The sequence below is a fragment of the Pteronotus mesoamericanus genome, unplaced genomic scaffold (assembly GCF_021234165.1).
Source record: "Pteronotus mesoamericanus isolate MK-2021 breed Mesoamerican mustached bat unplaced genomic scaffold, CSHL_Meso_final contig_40, whole genome shotgun sequence".
Taxonomy (NCBI): domain Eukaryota; kingdom Metazoa; phylum Chordata; class Mammalia; order Chiroptera; family Mormoopidae; genus Pteronotus; species Pteronotus mesoamericanus.
The window spans coordinates 10,102,580-10,119,919 of record NW_026555150.1 but is presented as its reverse complement, the minus strand read 5'-3'; the positions used below and the strand labels follow the sequence as shown (position 1 = coordinate 10,119,919).

General features: G+C 37.2%; 1 protein-coding gene across 2 annotated transcripts in view; it reads right to left on the bottom strand.

The window, feature by feature from the left end:
* Positions 1-3,223: 3,223 nt before the first annotated feature.
* The window catches only part of SLC25A14 (solute carrier family 25 member 14), a 32,450-nt gene continuing 18,333 nt past the window's right edge, over positions 3,224-17,340 (bottom strand). For both annotated transcript variants that reach the window (XM_054576962.1, XM_054576961.1), the window contains 4 exons: positions 13,133-13,257; positions 11,795-11,930; positions 4,563-4,643; positions 3,224-3,623 (listed from right to left, as the gene is read on the bottom strand). In XM_054576962.1, the coding sequence (XP_054432937.1) occupies positions 3,582-3,623; positions 4,563-4,643; positions 11,795-11,930; positions 13,133-13,257 (384 nt within the window). In that variant the 3' untranslated portion in view covers positions 3,224-3,581. The remainder of the gene's footprint in view (positions 3,624-4,562; positions 4,644-11,794; positions 11,931-13,132; positions 13,258-17,340) is intronic.

Genomic DNA, 17,340 nt, shown 5'->3' with positions numbered 1-17,340 from the left:
GAGATAGAGGCATTAATCAAATAATCACACAAATATGGAGTTATAAATACATAGTATTTATAATGAGCCCTGACTGGGTTTTTCAGTTGGCTGGAGCATTGTCCCATACACCAAAACGTTGTGTGTTTGATCCCTAGTCAAGGCACATACCTAGGTTGCAGGTTCAGTCCCCAGCGTGGGTGCATTCAGGAGGCAACTGATCACTGTTTCTTACATTGATATGTCTCTGTCTCTGTCTCTCTCCCCCCTCCCTTTTTCTCCCCCTCCCTCTCTAAAATCAATATAACATATCCTTGGGTGAGAATTAGGGAAAAAAGAAATTATAATGAGAAAAGTTATTTAGATTGGTGAAGAGAAAATCAATGAAAAATTTCCCTGAAGAAATTGCATTTACCCTGAGGTAAATGAAACCCAATTTCCAATATATATAAACCCTTTAAGAAACTATCTTTCACTCTATACCAGCAATTTTAAACCTTTTTCATCTCATGGCACACATAAACTAATTACTAAAATTCTGCAGCACACTAAAAAAGATACATAGTTTTGCCGAGCTGACAAACATAGGTATAATTTTGATTCATTCACACCAGACAGCTATTGTTGTGTTGGCTGTTGTCATTTTTTTTTATTTGACAATCTAGGGGAAAGGAGGTCAGTGCCCCTGACTAAATAGTCAGGTATTGTATGCTTTAAAAATTCTTGTGGCACACTAATATGACTCTTTGCAGCACACCAGTGTGCCACAGCACACCAGTTGAAAATTACTGGCCTATGCCATTGTAAAAACATGACTTCCTTTTTGTTCATTTATTTGGGAAAGAATTGGGTATCTGATGGTGTAGTAGTCTTTATTTTATTTTTAATTACAATTTACATTCAATATTATTTGACTGGTATAGTAGTCTTCAAATAAATATAATCAATGAGATACTTATCAGAGTAGCCAAAATCCCAAACACTAACAATTCCAAAAATTAGCAAGGATGTAGAGAAGTGGAAACTCTCATTCATTGCTGGTGAGAATGCAAAATGGTACAGCCACTTTGGAAGACATTTTGGAACTTCGTTATAAAACTAAACTTACTCTTACCATGCCACCTAGCAATTGTATTCCTTGGTATTTACCCAAATGAGCTGAAAACTTGTGTACACACACACACACACACACACACACACACACACACACACTGCACATGAATGTTTATAGCAGCTTTATTCATAATTGCCAAAACTTTAAAGCAACCAAGACATCTTCTAGAAGGTGAATTAATATACTGTGATATATCCAAAAGGGAAAAAAAAGGAAATGAGATATAAAGCCACAAAAAGCTGTGGAGGAAGCTTACGTGCATACTACTAAGTGAAAGAAGCCAATCTGAAAAGATTTCATACTGAGTGGTTCTGACTATACGACACTCTGGAAAAGGTAAAACGATAGTAAAAGGATCAAGAGATTCCAATGATTAGGGGAGAGAAAAGAATGGACAGGCAGAGCACAGATGATTTTCAGAACAGTGAAACTATTCTGTATGATGCTATAATGGTAGATAATGTGTCATCATACCTTTTGCAATACCCATGGACTCTATAACACCAAGAGGGAACCCTAATGTAAATGATGGATTTGGGATAAAAATCATGTGCCAATGTAGATTCACTGATTGCAACAAATGACTCACTCAGGTGATGAATTTTGATGGGGGGAAGCTGTGCACATGTGGGCATAGGGAGTATATGAGAAATCTCTGTACCTTCTGCACAATTTTGTTGTGAACCTAAAACATCTCTAAAAAAGGTCTATTAAAATTAATTTTCAAAAGGAAGTACTAGACCGTTCAGAAGCCACTGTGGGGTGGTAGAATGAGACAAAGAAATCCATAAATATGTTCTAGTCTCAAACCTGCAACAATCTGGCTATGTGGCTTAGAACAAGTTTTCTTAGTTTATATGGACCCTATTTTGTCTACCTCTACATAAAGGGAAAGAGATTTCAGTGTGCCCTAACCTTTTTAGTGTTTTCCCCTCCAGACCACCCTCCACACTAGGGTTATCTTCCTAAAAACCAAAAGCTGATTATATTATTTCCCTATTTTAAACTTCCTATGTCTGCCCTACCCCTCAGGATAAAAGTCAAACTCTTTGGACATATAGAGACTCTTCATAATTTGACCCTTTGGCCACACTATTCCTATCTCGTTTCATTCTAGCCCACATTTCTTTACAGGTGCTTCTAAAAGTATAATCAAAGTACCACCTGCATTGACTGCCTGTAACCAAAGCAAAATGCCTTTGCCCCAAGTAAGCTTAGGCTCTCAGATGATGGTATGCAAGGACATACATTTACGCAAGACTGCCAGGTGATTCTCCCTCATGTGGTATTTGTAAACCACTGCCCTACATCTTCACCACACTGAACTTTTCCCCATTCTCCTGCCTGGAATGTCATTTCTTGCCTCATCCACATAGTAACTAACATCTGCTTTTTAGCACAAACGTCACCTCCACTATGAAGCCTTTGGCCAATCTCCTAGGTAACTGGTTGTTCCCTCCTCTGTGCTTCTGCAGAACTTTGTTTATCTTTCACATAGTACTTAGTATCTACTGTAATTATCGACTTACATTGTTTCTCCTACTATAATGTGAGCTTGGAAATGGATTGTCTTAACTTATTTTTATATTCCCTGCATCTAGGACATAACACACACAGAATTTTTTTTAACAAATAATGAATGAATAAAGATGAAGAAACTAAACTACTCATTCCACAAATACCTGAGTGCTTACGATGTGTTAGGCACTGTTCTAGTACAAGAAAGTTGGCAGAACTTTTACATGTAAGACAATTAGAAGCCTAGACACAGGGTTCTATTTCAGGCTTTTTTTAAAGCATTTTATCTGTAGAAACTTCCAAATGAGCTACTTGGCTTTTTTTTTTATTATTATTATATATGCTTAGGAAAAGACCATTTGCCTGATGTTTACATGTGAGTGACATTATGACAATGAATGACAGTGGAAAGACCAATGCACTTAGTCACACTTAGTCTGTTCCCATAAATGTGCTGCAAGTGTCCAGACTCAATTTCATAGTCACCTCCTCTTTATCACTTTCTGGAAAATGTAACTTATAAAGATTTGGCAAACAAGAAAATAATAAATGAAGACAAAGCCAAAGTGATTCTTCCAATAAATACTTTAATGAGAACCGAGGTCTGTAACATACATAGCAGTAATTGCCCTGGCCTATGCCTTCTGCTCTTGTCCAAGTCTGGGGCTAACCAACTACATTTAACCCACATTTGAAAAGAAAGCCATTTTCAATGTCACCCATCAGTATCCATCTTCACAGAAGATACCAATCAGGGGCCAGAATCTCAATGTTAACACCTTCTCCTGGGGACGTTAACATGGTAGCACAAACAAATGAACAATTTTGAATCATCCTATTGTTCCATCAGGAGGCTCTTGGGAGACCAATGGTTCAGTAAACACTTAAAACTCTGTCAAAATACATTTGAACAAAGAAACAGAAAAGAGTAGAAAGGCTGGCAGGGCTTGGCTTACATATAATTCAGTCCTTAGATCTGAAGCCTCTTAAGCTGCTCATATGTGATAAAAAACTGAAGATTAAGTCATGGAAGATCACTGGGATAACACTGAAACCAAATCAATTCTAAAATTGTGCATTGCATTCTTAAATTAAGGTACTTAGACTGTGCAATTCTATGTTGCACTTAAGTCTTTTTAAAAAACAATACCTGATAAATCAAGCATGCACCGAGTGCCCACCATGTGCTTATTATCATCATTGGCATTTACCAATATAAACAGATTAAAACTCTAACATACTTACAGTCTTCAGAGGCAAACAATACACACACACACACAACCAAGAACATCAACGACAACATATAATTCAGAGCTAGAATAATTGTTACAAATATTAGGTAATCAGAGCAATCCCAAGGAGGGAGAAAAATATTCTCTCTCTCAACCTATAGACTCCACAAGGGCAGGAAATTACTATTCAATCCCACAATACTTGCACACAACACCACACACAGCATCCAATTCATGGCTCTGCATGTAGAAAGCACTCAAACACAGCTAAAGGAAGGAGATTCACCCCTGAGGAAATAGCCCTACTTGGCCCTGGATTCCTTCATCCTATCGATGTTTTCTGACTTACAATTTCCCCAGCTGCTTGGGTCCTAATAGTTAGGGGGTAGGAAATATGGACCTCCTCAGCATGGACTTTTCTGTGGGCATCTCCCAACAGGGTTTCCAAAAACTTCATAGCACCTTCTACACTTGGCTGTTACAGTTAGTGTTGTTTCTTTTTAAAAGAGGAAACTTTGTCATGTATTTTCTAGTCCTTTCCGTTTGTTTTAGACTCCCACTGAAAGTCATGTCTCAATTCCATCCTCAATGGTCACCATTAGAATGCTTGAGTTTCTCACTTGCCTAAAGGCTTTAGGAGTCAAATTTTCCTTCTTATAGCCTAGAATTACATAAGAGCCTGAAGCATTTGCTTCCATCTTCATGTTCTAAAAGGATACAATGATGTTCCAGGGTCCAAGTCGAAGCCAGTTTGGCCAAAATCCTTTATAGAGTGCAAAAAAGCCCTCGTGTTTCCACATCTGAAAAATATAATAACAAATAGAGTGAATTCCCTTTACTCTTTACATCTCACAATTACTTGTATTTCAGTACTCATCTTCCAAGCCCCTCCCCAACAACTCATGGCTCCATGAAAGGTCTTTTTTTCCCCTAAAGACACACATTTGAATTTATTTGTAGTCTAAATCCACCCACCCATTCATTCAACAAATATTTATTAAGCTCCTACCATCTGCAAAGTATTCTTGATACTAAGATATTAGTAATACTAGTAAACAGAGAAAAATTATCTGTGGTGGAGAGCTTCCAAGATGGTCCCCAAAGAAAGCCACCTCCAGTTACTCCCACCCTTGTGTAGGCCCTCCCACACATACCAGGATTGGTGTGTACTGCCAATAGAATAAGGCAGCTGTGAACACATGTCACCCACACTGCTTCACTTTAGGAGGTGTTTTATATATAGAATGTGTCTGTCCTGTTCTCTCTTGGATCATTCATTCTGGAGGAAGCTAGTGTCCATGTCATAAAGAGAGGCCCACATGGTGAGAAACTAAGGCCTTTTGCCAACAGCCAGAGAGGAGGAAAGGTTTCCTGCTAACAGCCAGATGAATGGTCTTTGAAGCAGATATCCCAGCCCCAGTCAAGCCACCAGATGACTGAAGCCCTAGCTGACATTTGGACAACAGCTTTGTGAGAGAGTCTAAGTTAAAATCCCTCAGCTAAACTGCTTCTGAATCCCTGACCCACAAAAAATGAGAGATAATAAATGTTTGTTGTTTTAAGGCACTGAGTTTTAGAGTAATTTGTTACACAGCAAAAGATAATTTATATAGCCCCTGCCCTCATGAAGTGCATATTCTAGTGAAGCTGACAACAAACTTAAATACTTTCAGAAGTAAGCACTAATAAGAAAACTAAAGCAAGGTAAGACAATAGGGAGTTGGGCAAGTCACTATCCTCTGAGTCTGGTTCATCATTTAAGTTCTGTGTAACGCCATGGCCTACCTCATACCAATGCTCTGAGGATCACATGAGGAACAATGTGAATTGCTTTGAGTTTGCATTCCCTGTTTTATACAAAGCGGTCTACACACACCAAGTGAATGGTTATTATGAATTAAATGACAAATCATGTATATCAAAGGTCACAAACTGGTGGTATATGTTGAATTCAACTTACAGAAACAGTCCCTATTTGATGGACAAATGTCTATTAATTGATTCCTGTGATTTAGGCATTGTGTTAGACATTGGAAAAATGTTATTTTGCCTTTCCATTGGTGAAGTGAAACCCATCCCTATACTAAAAATGGATATATCCAGACTAGACAATATTATGAGAATCCAGATTTATAAATATCCCTTACCCCATCCTGTAGATTAAGAATACTCAATTTCTTTAGATAAATACCCAAAAGTGGAATTGTTGCATTGTATGGTGGTGATCATATTGTAAGGTATAAAAATGTCGAATCACTATGTTGTACACCTGAAACTAATATAATACTATATACCAACTAAACTTAAATTTAAAAGAATGAACAGTCATTATCCATACCATTTTTTAGAGCAAGTAGTAATTTAATAAGGGCATTGTTTATGAAAATATGATGGTTAATGTACTTCCCCCAATGAATCACCAGCAAATGCCATGGGTCTCAGACCAAAACAGATGCTGAAAAATTGTGAAAATCAGCAAAAATAAAGCCCAGTTGCCTATAACCTAGAATCACAGATTGCTAAACTTACAAGGGACCTTAGAAATACAATCCAACCCCATCACCTCTCAACTGAACTACCACAATAAGCCTTCTATTTTAAAATCTCCACCTAGAAGTCAAAACAATCTTTTAAAATTTACGTTAGATAGTGTCACTTTCCTGCTTAAAGCTCTCCAGTGACTTCCCAATGGAATTCATTCTAATCCCAAGTTTTCTGAGATGACTTACAGGATCCTACATGATTTAGCACCTGCCTCTCTCTCCAGTTTCATTTCCTACTACTGGGTTGGCCAAAAAGTTCATTTAGTTCTCTTCCATAAAATAAAATATACACTTCTTCATTTTCACCAATAACTATATTGATTTGGATATTTTGAGTATGTCAGCTATTTTCTGCATAGTATAACATTGATTGTTCTCAATTAATATCTTGGTTTGATCGCTATCAACTTCAACTGGTGTACCTGACCGTGGATCATCGCCCAGTGAAAAATCTCCAGCATGAAATTTCACAAACCACCTTTGACAAATTTGATCAGTCACGGAACTTTCTCCATACACTGCACAATTTTTGTGTGTGTGTTTCAGTTGCGTTTTTACCTTTCTTGAAATAATAAAGCATAATATGCCAAAAATGCTTATTTTCTTCCATCTTCAATATTAAAACGGCTACACAAAAATTCACCAATTTTGATAAGTTTTTTATTTTTTTAAATTTATTTTATTTATTATTTTTAGAGAGAGGGGAAGAGAGGGAGAAAGAGAGGGAGAGAAACATCACTGTGCGGTTGCCTCTTGTGTGCCCCGCACTGTGGACCTGGCTGGCAACCCAAGCATGTGCCCTGACTGGGAATTGAACCAGTGACCCTTTGCTTTACAGTCCGGCGCTCAATCCACCGAGGCACACCAGCCAGGATGATAAGTTTTTTAAACGCACACTGATATGACAGCTGTCACAACACAATCTAACAAAATTGTTTCAAATGAAGTTTAAAGACAACTAAGTGCTACTAGAGCCATCTTATGGGGGAAAAAAATGAAGTTTTTGACCAACCCAATACTTTCTCCTTCATTTACCACTCTCAACCACATCAGCCCTCTTTTTAATGCGTGAACATGTCCAGCTCATTCCCAACTCAGGGCCATTGTGCCTGTTCCTTCTTTATGAAATACTTTTCTCTCAGATTTTCATGTGGCCACCTTCTTCCCATCATTCAGACTTCTGCCCTGATGTCACCTCCTCATAGCCTTTTCCTGGCTACCCTAGCTGAAGTAGTTTTCTACCATCATCACTGAATCACTATCTCATTATGTTCTGTTTGTTTCTTCATTACATTTACTTCTATCTGAAATTATACTGTTTATTATTTGTGTGTTTATTGTCTGTCTACCTCAACTAACATATAATCTCCAGGAAAGCAGGGACTATGTTTGACTCATTAGACATTATATCCCTACCACCTAACATTGTCTGGCACATAAAGTTTCCAAGAAATATTTAAATAAATATTTGTTGAGTAAATGAACACACAAACACAGTGAAGGTCTCCAACACTCCCATGAGCCACCTGAATCCTTATAAAGTTAAAATATATTGACTAATTTCTTTAGAACTAGGAAGCACACTTTTTGGCTTGAGGCAGTTGTGTGAGAACAAATCAGAACTTCTGTAAATAAACAGAGACAACAAGGTACTTCATGAACTTATACATTCATTCAACAAATATTTGTTGTGAATAAAGTGATAAACAAGATACACACTGTCTTGCCTTCAAGGAACTTACAGTCCACTGGGATGAGCAGACAGACATTAAAAGTAATTACAGAGGGTAGGGGGTTTGGGGGACTAGGTGAAAAAAAGGTGAATGAATTAAGCAAAAAAAATACACACACACACACTCACACACACACATATGACACATAGACATGGACAACAGTATGGTGTTAACCAGAGAGAAAGGGAGTGGGGGGAGGTAGAAGAAGGCAAAGGGGGAATAAATAAGGATAGAAAGAAACTTTACTTTGGGTGAAGAGGACACAATGCAGTGTGCAGATGATGTTTTGTGGCGTTGTACACTGAAATCTGTATGGTTTTATTAATCAATGTCAGCCCAATGAATTCAATAAAAAAGATAGAAAATAAAATAAAAATAAAAGTAATTACAATAGTAATTACAATAAAATGAAATATATATATATATATATATATATATATATATATATATATATATATGATTCAGCCATATGGTGGAATATTATCCAGTCATAAAAAGGAACAAAGTAGTGATACATGATACAACATGGATAAACCTTGAAACATTACAGTAAATGAAAGGAGTCAGTTAAGCCCTGGCTAGGTTAGAGCATCACCCCAATGTGCCAAGGTTGCAGGTTTGATCCACAGTCAGGGCACATATAAGAAAACAACCAGTGAGTGCATAGATAAGTAAAACAACAAACTGATGTATCTCTCTTTGTCTCTCTCTCTCTCTTTGTTTCTCTCCCTTCCTCTTGTCTCTCTAAAATCAATCAATATTTTTTTTTAAATACAGGTAATGAAAATGTTATAAAATTGTGGTAATGACAGTTGCACATATCTGTGAATATACCAAAAGCCACTTTGAACAGATTAATTATATATGTGAATTAGTCCTCAAAAAAAGATTTTTTTTTAAATACAGTCAAACTTCAGTTCTCGGATGTCTCCCATCTCAAACAATTCAGTTCTCAACCAAGTTATTCACAGAAGAAATGCCTCAGTTGTCAAACAAAACTTCTGTCTCGGGTTCTTGGCCCAACAACCCTTTCATGCTGATACCTATATGATCAGTCACACATCTCTCAGATGACAAACAAAGAAGATTCAGTTTTTGAACAAATCACTTCTCAAACAGGCTTGCAAAATGAATTAAGTTCAAGAACCGAGGTTCTACTGTATAAGAAATGCTATGATAGAGCAAGTACACAAAACTATGTACACATAACCTACTTTAACACTCTGAGAAGGCCTTTATGAAAAAGCATTAAGATTTAAAGAATGAGTAGGGGGTGGCCAAGTGAAAGGGAATTAGTGGGGAGTGGGGGGCATCTCACAAAGTACATGGCATGGGTTAACACTTGGGAATGAGATAAAGTCTAGTACTATAAATTGTTCAATACATATGAAATGAAGAATAAAGGTAGCAAAGATAAGGCTGTGGAAGGAAAAAGGGGTCAAATCACATAGATCATTGGGCCTATGACAAGCCATTCAATAGTTTTAAGATGGACATAACAAAATGAGATTTGCAGCAGTTGCTCATTTCTATGTCAGAGATGAATGCATAATTCTATTCACCAAAGTGTTTTGGGACTCTTAGAGATGAAATAATAAAGTATGATTCTATTGTATATAATGACGATGTGCAGTGAAATTGTTTTAAAGAACTTTAATAGCAAATAAGTGAATGAGTGAGTAAATATAAGTACTTAAAAGTTACTGCCAACATGAAAATATGTTTCTGCCAATACAACACAGATTAGTGATTACGAGTACAAACTTTGGAATAAGACCCTGGTTTAAATCCCAGAGCTGACACGTATTTGCTGTGTAATCTTGGGTAAATATTTAGCTATTCTGAACCTGAAATCTGTCATTTATAAAATGGGAAAGGTAATACCTACTCCATAAGGTTGCTGTGAGTTAGAGGACATATTATAGTGTGTGGCACATAATAAGCATTTAATAAATGCTAGCTATTACTATATTATTTTCCCTTTAGTTCCTCTTAGCCAACCTTCCTGAAGGAATATTTTACACTTAACTACTTATCCTCACTTCCTAGGTGTGTTTATCTGTCTCTTCCTATTAAAATTACAGTGTCATGAAAGGCAGGACTATTTTGTTCACCAACCTAGAAAAGTGCCTGGTACATAAGACACTTAAACATTTTTATATTGAATGAATGAATGATTAAACACACTCCTCAATGCACAGCACTCTGGCTTTTGCAAACACCAATCCAGCAAACCTCTTCTAGAAAATATTACACCCAACAGATATGTTGCAATCCTTATACTGGATCTCTCTATTTCATTTCACAAATAATTACTCACTCCTTCTTGAAACTCTTTACGCCCTTGGCTTCCATGACACTATTCTAAGTTTCCTCATACCTTTTGAACTATTATCTTTTGGTGTCTTTCCTGGGTTCCTCATGTATTAATCCCTTAATAATCAGCATTCCCTCAGAGTTATTTCCTTGGCCCTACTCTTTCCTCACATCAGTGATTGTCAAGTGGAAGGATGAGCATGTAAGAAACAACAAGGGGGGCTTTTGCCAAACTCTACTCTTCCGAGTCTGAGAATCACTGCCTCTGTGAATCACTATTAATGGAACAAATGTTATAACACTCCAGTGTGCTAGGAAGGCAAAAATGTTGTGAATTCCTCTACCTGCTCTCCTTGGTCTCCCCCTCCAGTTATGTAACATCTGTACACTACTGGTTCCCAAGGCTCTCAGCTACACCCTTGATCTCTTCTCTGAGTGAATACTAATATATCCAAATATATCCACTGTGTGTTCCTCATGAACCTCAAACTAAGTGTCCAAAACTCTAATGTCTCCCACAAAACCTGTTCCTCTTCCTGTGATGCTGCTGTCAATGAATATCACCACATGATCACCACTAAAATAATCTGTAAGGCCTCATTAAGACAGTTTCTGATACATAGTAAAGCACTCAACATATATGAGTTATTATTATTCAAGATGCCACCATCGACAGGGAATCTATCCCAAACTTCCAAATTGGAATAAAATTTCCTCCCATAGGTCCCTGAGGTTATCAGTTACCAACTGTGTTAATTATCTGTTTGTACACCTATAGTATGCTATAATTTCTCTGTGTCTACTAAAATGTGCCTGGTATATAATAAATAGTTATTATACTAAACTGAACCACAGAGAAACCATATGGCAATATCATATTTTACCCTCAAATTTGTTTCTTTGTAGAAGTATTATCACCAGTGATCATATAATACATAATTCATTTACAATATTCAACTTTCTACAAAATAACATAGCAGAAACTTTTAAAGCAAAAGTGCAAACAATAGCCCAATGCTAAACTAAAATTGAGTACCAGATTTTCTATCACATGGACTCTGTCTTGTTTGAAGTGGACAAATGTGGAATATGTTAAATCCTTTATATTAACTCCACATGGTGCTATTAATAAAAGTATCCTGCAGTCACAGCATTGAAATCAGAATTATAATCTTAAGGACCACTGTGCATCAGCACATTGCCAAGGGCACAGCTTTTCTACCTGGAAATTACTCTGAGAGCCTATAAATGATTCTTCCATCTTCAGAATTATATATAGCAATTAAGAATAAGGCTTGAAAGAAGGTCTGAGACATCAAAGAAGATTAAAAATGCAATCTAAGCCCACAGTGTGCATACCTTTAAAATACCATCCAAAGTACCCTTGTAGAGGTCCACATGTCCCACGATTGCCCTCTGGTTCATCATGCGAGTTCGAACCACATCAACTGGATTAGAAGCCAGAGCCCCAGCCAAGCCACATGTAAAGCTGGAACTAAAAATGAAAACTTTAAGATTTAAGATTAAAACTAAAGATGAAAACTTTTAGATTGCCCCACTTCCATCCCTGCCCACTAAACAGAAATTAGGCCAAACTTAAATGGACAATGAATCAGACTCATCAGATAAAACCTGGCACTGGCCCTTTCATTATAATCTAAAGATAAAGGAAATATTTTCTAAAGTGACATCTGCCCTTCAATAAGTGAGTGGATCAAAACACTATGGTACATTTATACGATGGAATACTACGCAGCAGAAAGAAAGAAAGAGCTCCTACCCTTCACTACAACATGGATGGTACTGGAGAGCATTATGCTAAGTGAAATAAGCCAGGCGGTGAAAGACAAATACCACAGGATCTCACCTATAAATGGAACCTAATCAGCGAAGCAAGCAGGCAAAGAAAATATGACCAGGAACATTGAAAGAAAAAGGAAACCTACAGGGACAGGAGGGAGGGAGGGAAGGGGGTAGCCAGGAGAGGAAGGGGAAGGGTCAGATCAAGGAACAGGTGTGAAGGACACGTGGACTAAGCCATGGTGGGGAAGAATTGAGGTGGGGAGGTGGGGTGGGTGGGGCAGGGGAAAGTGGTGGCGGGTAAATGGAGACAAATGTATGTGAAAAATTTTTAAAAATAAATAAATTTTTTTAAAGTTGTCTCTTTCACTTTTCAATATGAAACTTAGACAGCTTTTCTTTCTTAAAGGAGGAGAGTTTATAAGTCTAGCAAGATCCATTAGCAAGAAATGTCACATATCTTATATTAGTTATGTAATTTTTTCAAAATATAGGATCATATGCCAAATGCATGTAAGTAGTAAAATATCATAAAGTTGCAAGATGAAGAAAAATGTAGGATGACACTGCCAATAGTCTCCAGCCCAAAACTATGATTTTGTTTCAGGGACCCTATTAAATTATACCTTTCTTTCTGAATCTCACTGAGAAAAGTTTGCTTTCTGTTCCAAAATAAACCAAAGCAAATAACAGATATTTAGGCTGTGTATGAACAAATGCAGACCCTGCAGACATCTGACAAGCTGCTGTATTAGACACCACCTCTAAGTACTTAAGTGCCCATAGCACCTGGGATGTAAAATAAAGGTACCAATTCTACAAGAGGATCTCACTGAAAGATGCTTCTTGTGCACAAATTACGGGAAATATGGCATGAACACAACCTATCATACTTACACAAAGTGAGTTAAAATTGTGTCTCCCATCACCCCTGACAATATTAAGTGCTTCTTTGTAATATCATAGACTGGTAGCTCTACTCCCACAACGATAGCAGCCCGCTGAGCAGTTGGAACAACACCCTACAAAATATAAGTGACATTAGACACCAAGAAAATACACAGGTAGTGTGACATAAGTCAAAAAGCAAGCAAAAATGTTGTGAATTAAAAAGTGACAGAAAAATCCAACTCTGGAGTACAGAGGTCACTCTTTCAAATCAATACCTAATACTGGAATAAATCTGTGAATTACTAAAAACCATTATGTGCACTTTAAGTTAGTGAATTGAATGGTATGTGAATTATCTCAATAAAGCTGTTATAAAAAGTAAAATGAAGCAAAAGTCAGCAGGGGAGAAAAGAGCTTCCAAGTTTAATTCACAGAATTTTAGTATATGCATAAAGAGCACACTAGGATGATAGGAAAGGTATGACACAGCAAGGGAGAAGGCCAAGGTAAAAAGGAGGACTTCCTCACAAGTCCACTTGGGGTATCACTACCAGCATTTCACTCACTAGCATAATACTCCTATTACAGCTCACATGAAAATGCAGGGCTTCTAGAGCATTAAAATAAATGTTTTGGAAGAATACTGACACAAGGAAATACTTATGATATAACCTTAAATAAGGTAAGACATAAAGTTACATATAGTATTATTCTAACTTAGGGAAAAAGGTATACATACATGCCAAATTTTTGTAAGGGGTTAGAGAGAAGTACACTAGAATATTTTTCTTCATCTGTAATTAAGACAACAGACCAGTTAATTTTCATTTTTACGTCTTTCTATATTTAAAAAAAAATCACAATGAATGTTTTCCTTATCTAAATTCTGTTTAAATGGTTACAATTGAAAATAACATACTGTGGGGACAACTGCTTCCTGGGAGACAATGAATATTAAAGTATTCAACCATCTCTAATATCCCTAACTCAGTGTATACAGTGGAAGTAATGTAGCTCTGCTATAATCAGATGATTCATTCTGCTGATTAGGCTGACTAGCCCAACAGTGCCTTCCTCTATGACCCCTCCATCTGCTCTAGTCTGTTAGAAGAGAACCTTTACAGAAGACTACTTTGGTGAACAGTAAGGCCCCAAACTGGAGCCCATGGGCTGAATTCAGACCACAGACATGTTTTTTTGGTCCAAACAGTGTTTCTACAAGGCTGAATAAGCCATCAACACATAAAAAAGAGTGCACTTCACATAGAAATGCAGATTTCCAGCTTCTCTTGCAAGTCCAGAAAATTTGGCCACACTGAACTTACATCACACATGGCAACAAAGAGCAGAACAGGTGCTCTCCAGTTACCAAAGACCCCAGCACTCTGTCTTCTCTGCAAATCTGACATTAGTGCCAGTAATGCTTTTATTATTGTACTCAGAGTTATTTCTCCCAATGGAGTTAGGAAGAAAGTGAAATGTTTCCAGTACCCATATTACAATCAAAGCAGGAAAATAAAACATAAACAAAGAGGACCATATGTTTGAAGAAAAATGCCAACATATTTCCTTGTTGAAATAAAAAATAATTCTGTGTTTTAATATGCAAAAAACATGTCTGTGTCAAATAATACATAAGACAATGTACTCCTTCCTTCCTTCCTTCCTTCCTTCCTTCCTTTTACTTCATGTCTTTATATGCATGGATGATGTAAGTAGTTTGGATCATAAAAGTAGCTATGTTCAGTTCCTCAAAAAATTAAGAGCTGAGGGAGGGAAGGAGGGAGGGGGCAAGGGAAAGTGGTGGGGGGTAGGCAGAGACAAATGTATTTGAAAAAATAAATTAAAATAAAATTAAAGAAAATTAAACATAGAATTGCCATACAATCCAACAATCTTACTTTTGGGTATATTCATAAAAGAACTGAAATCAGAGTCTTCACACACCCATGTTCATTGCAACATTATTCACAAGAGCCAAGATACAGAAACAACCTAAATGTCTGTTAAAAGATGAACAAACAAAATGTGCTATATAAACATATATACATACATACATACGTGTGAGTGTACATGTGTGTATAGATATATAGATATATATAGTCTGTCCAGAAGGTATCCAGCCATATACTATGAAAAATAAAGACATTTATTCAAAAGAATACAAGATACAAGAAACATTATACATAGAGCAATGATGTCTCAGTCCCCTTCAAAGTAGGCACCTTGGGACCTCACACAGTTCTCCCAGTTGCCATCAGCTGCCTTGTCCTATCTTCCCGAATCTCATCCATGGTCTGAAATTTCTTCCCTTTCAAAGGTGATTTTGGTTTTCGGAAAAGCCAGCAGTCGCCGGGCACCAAATCTGGGCTATAGGGGGGCCAAGTCACCTGGGTGATTTGATGTTTCATCAAAACTCTGCATGAGACATGATGCATGAACAGACATGTTGTCGTGATAAAGATGCCATTCACTAGTTGCCCATAGCTGTGGCCTTCTGAATCATCCAAATAGTTTCCACAGAGGAATGTTGAAGCTTAATGCAATAGCTGATGCAGATTCATTGCTCTACTCGCTCAGTCATTTTGAATGCAATGGGCCACACAGTACACATGCTCACTCAATGGTGTCTACTGCCTCCACTGACTAGTACAGTGAAGTTGTCATTATTCATGCATGTGCATTCCAGTCCACTCTCCTTGGCTGCAAGGTTACATCGATGTCGCACAAACCACTCTCGTTATATTAACAATGGCTGGACTTTTTCCAGACAGACCTCATATATACACACAATAAAATATTATTCAGCCTTAAAAAGGAAAGAAATTCTATACATGTGACAACATGAATGAACCTGGAGGGCATTATACTAAGTAAAAGAAGCCAGTGACAAAATGGCAAAAGTATGATTCCACTTATATAAGGTACCCAGGATAGTCAAATTCAGAGACAGAAAGCATAAGGTTGCGGGGAGGAGGGAAATGGAGAGTTGTTTAATGGTATGGAGTCCCAGTTTCGCAAGATGAAAAGAATTCTGGGGACTGGTTGTACAGCAATATAAATGTACTTAACACAACTGAACTTGAAATGGTTAAGGTAAATATGATGTCATGTGTATTTTACCACAAACGTCCATAACACCCAAAGCAATTTATAGAGTCAATGCAATCCCTATCAAAATATCAATGATATATTTCACAGAAATAGAACAAATATTTCAAAAATTTATATGGAACCATAAACAACTCCGAATAGCCTCAGCAATTTTGAGAAAGAAGAACAAAGTAGGAGGGATCACAATCCCTCCTGACATCAAACTATAATTAACAAGGCCACTGTAATCAAAAGAGTCTGGTACTGGCGTAAGAACAGACACATAGACCAATGGAACAGAACAGAGAGCCTAGAAATAAACCCACGTCAATATGACCAGTTAATATTTGACAAAGGAGGCAGGAACATAAAAAGACTCTGAAATAAATGTTGTTGGGAGATCTGGACAGCTACGTGCAAAAAGGAAAAAAAAGAAACTAGATCACCAACTTACACCCTACACCAAAATAAACTCAAAATGGATAAAAGACTTAAATATCAGTCATAGATGACAACATAGACAGGAAAATCTAAGATATTCCACACAGCAATATTTTCACCAATACCTCCTGTAGGGCAAGGGAATATAAAGGAAAAATAAATAAATGAGACTGCATCAAACTAAAATGCTTCTGCAAAACTAAAGAACACACACATCAACAAAATGGAAAGGGAATCAACTGTATGGGAAAACACACTTGCCAATGATACCTTGGACAAGCGTTTGATCTCCAAAATATATAAAGAACTCACACAACTCCACTCTAGGAAGATAAACAATCCAATTAAAAAATGGGCAAAGGACTCGAACAGACACTTCTTCAAGGAGGACATACACAGAGCCAACAGACATATGAAAAGATGTTCGACATCACTAGCCATTAAAGAGATGCAAATTAAAAGCACAATGAGATACCACTTCACACCGGTCAGAATGGCCATCATTAATAAATCAACAAACAACAAGTGCTGGCGAAGTTGTGGAGAAAAGGAAACCCTAGTACACTGTTAGTGGGAATTCAGACTGGTGCAGCCACTGTGGAAAACAGTATGGAATTTCTTCTAAAAACTAAAGATGGAACTGCCTTTCAATTCAGCAATCCCACTGCTGGGACTCTACC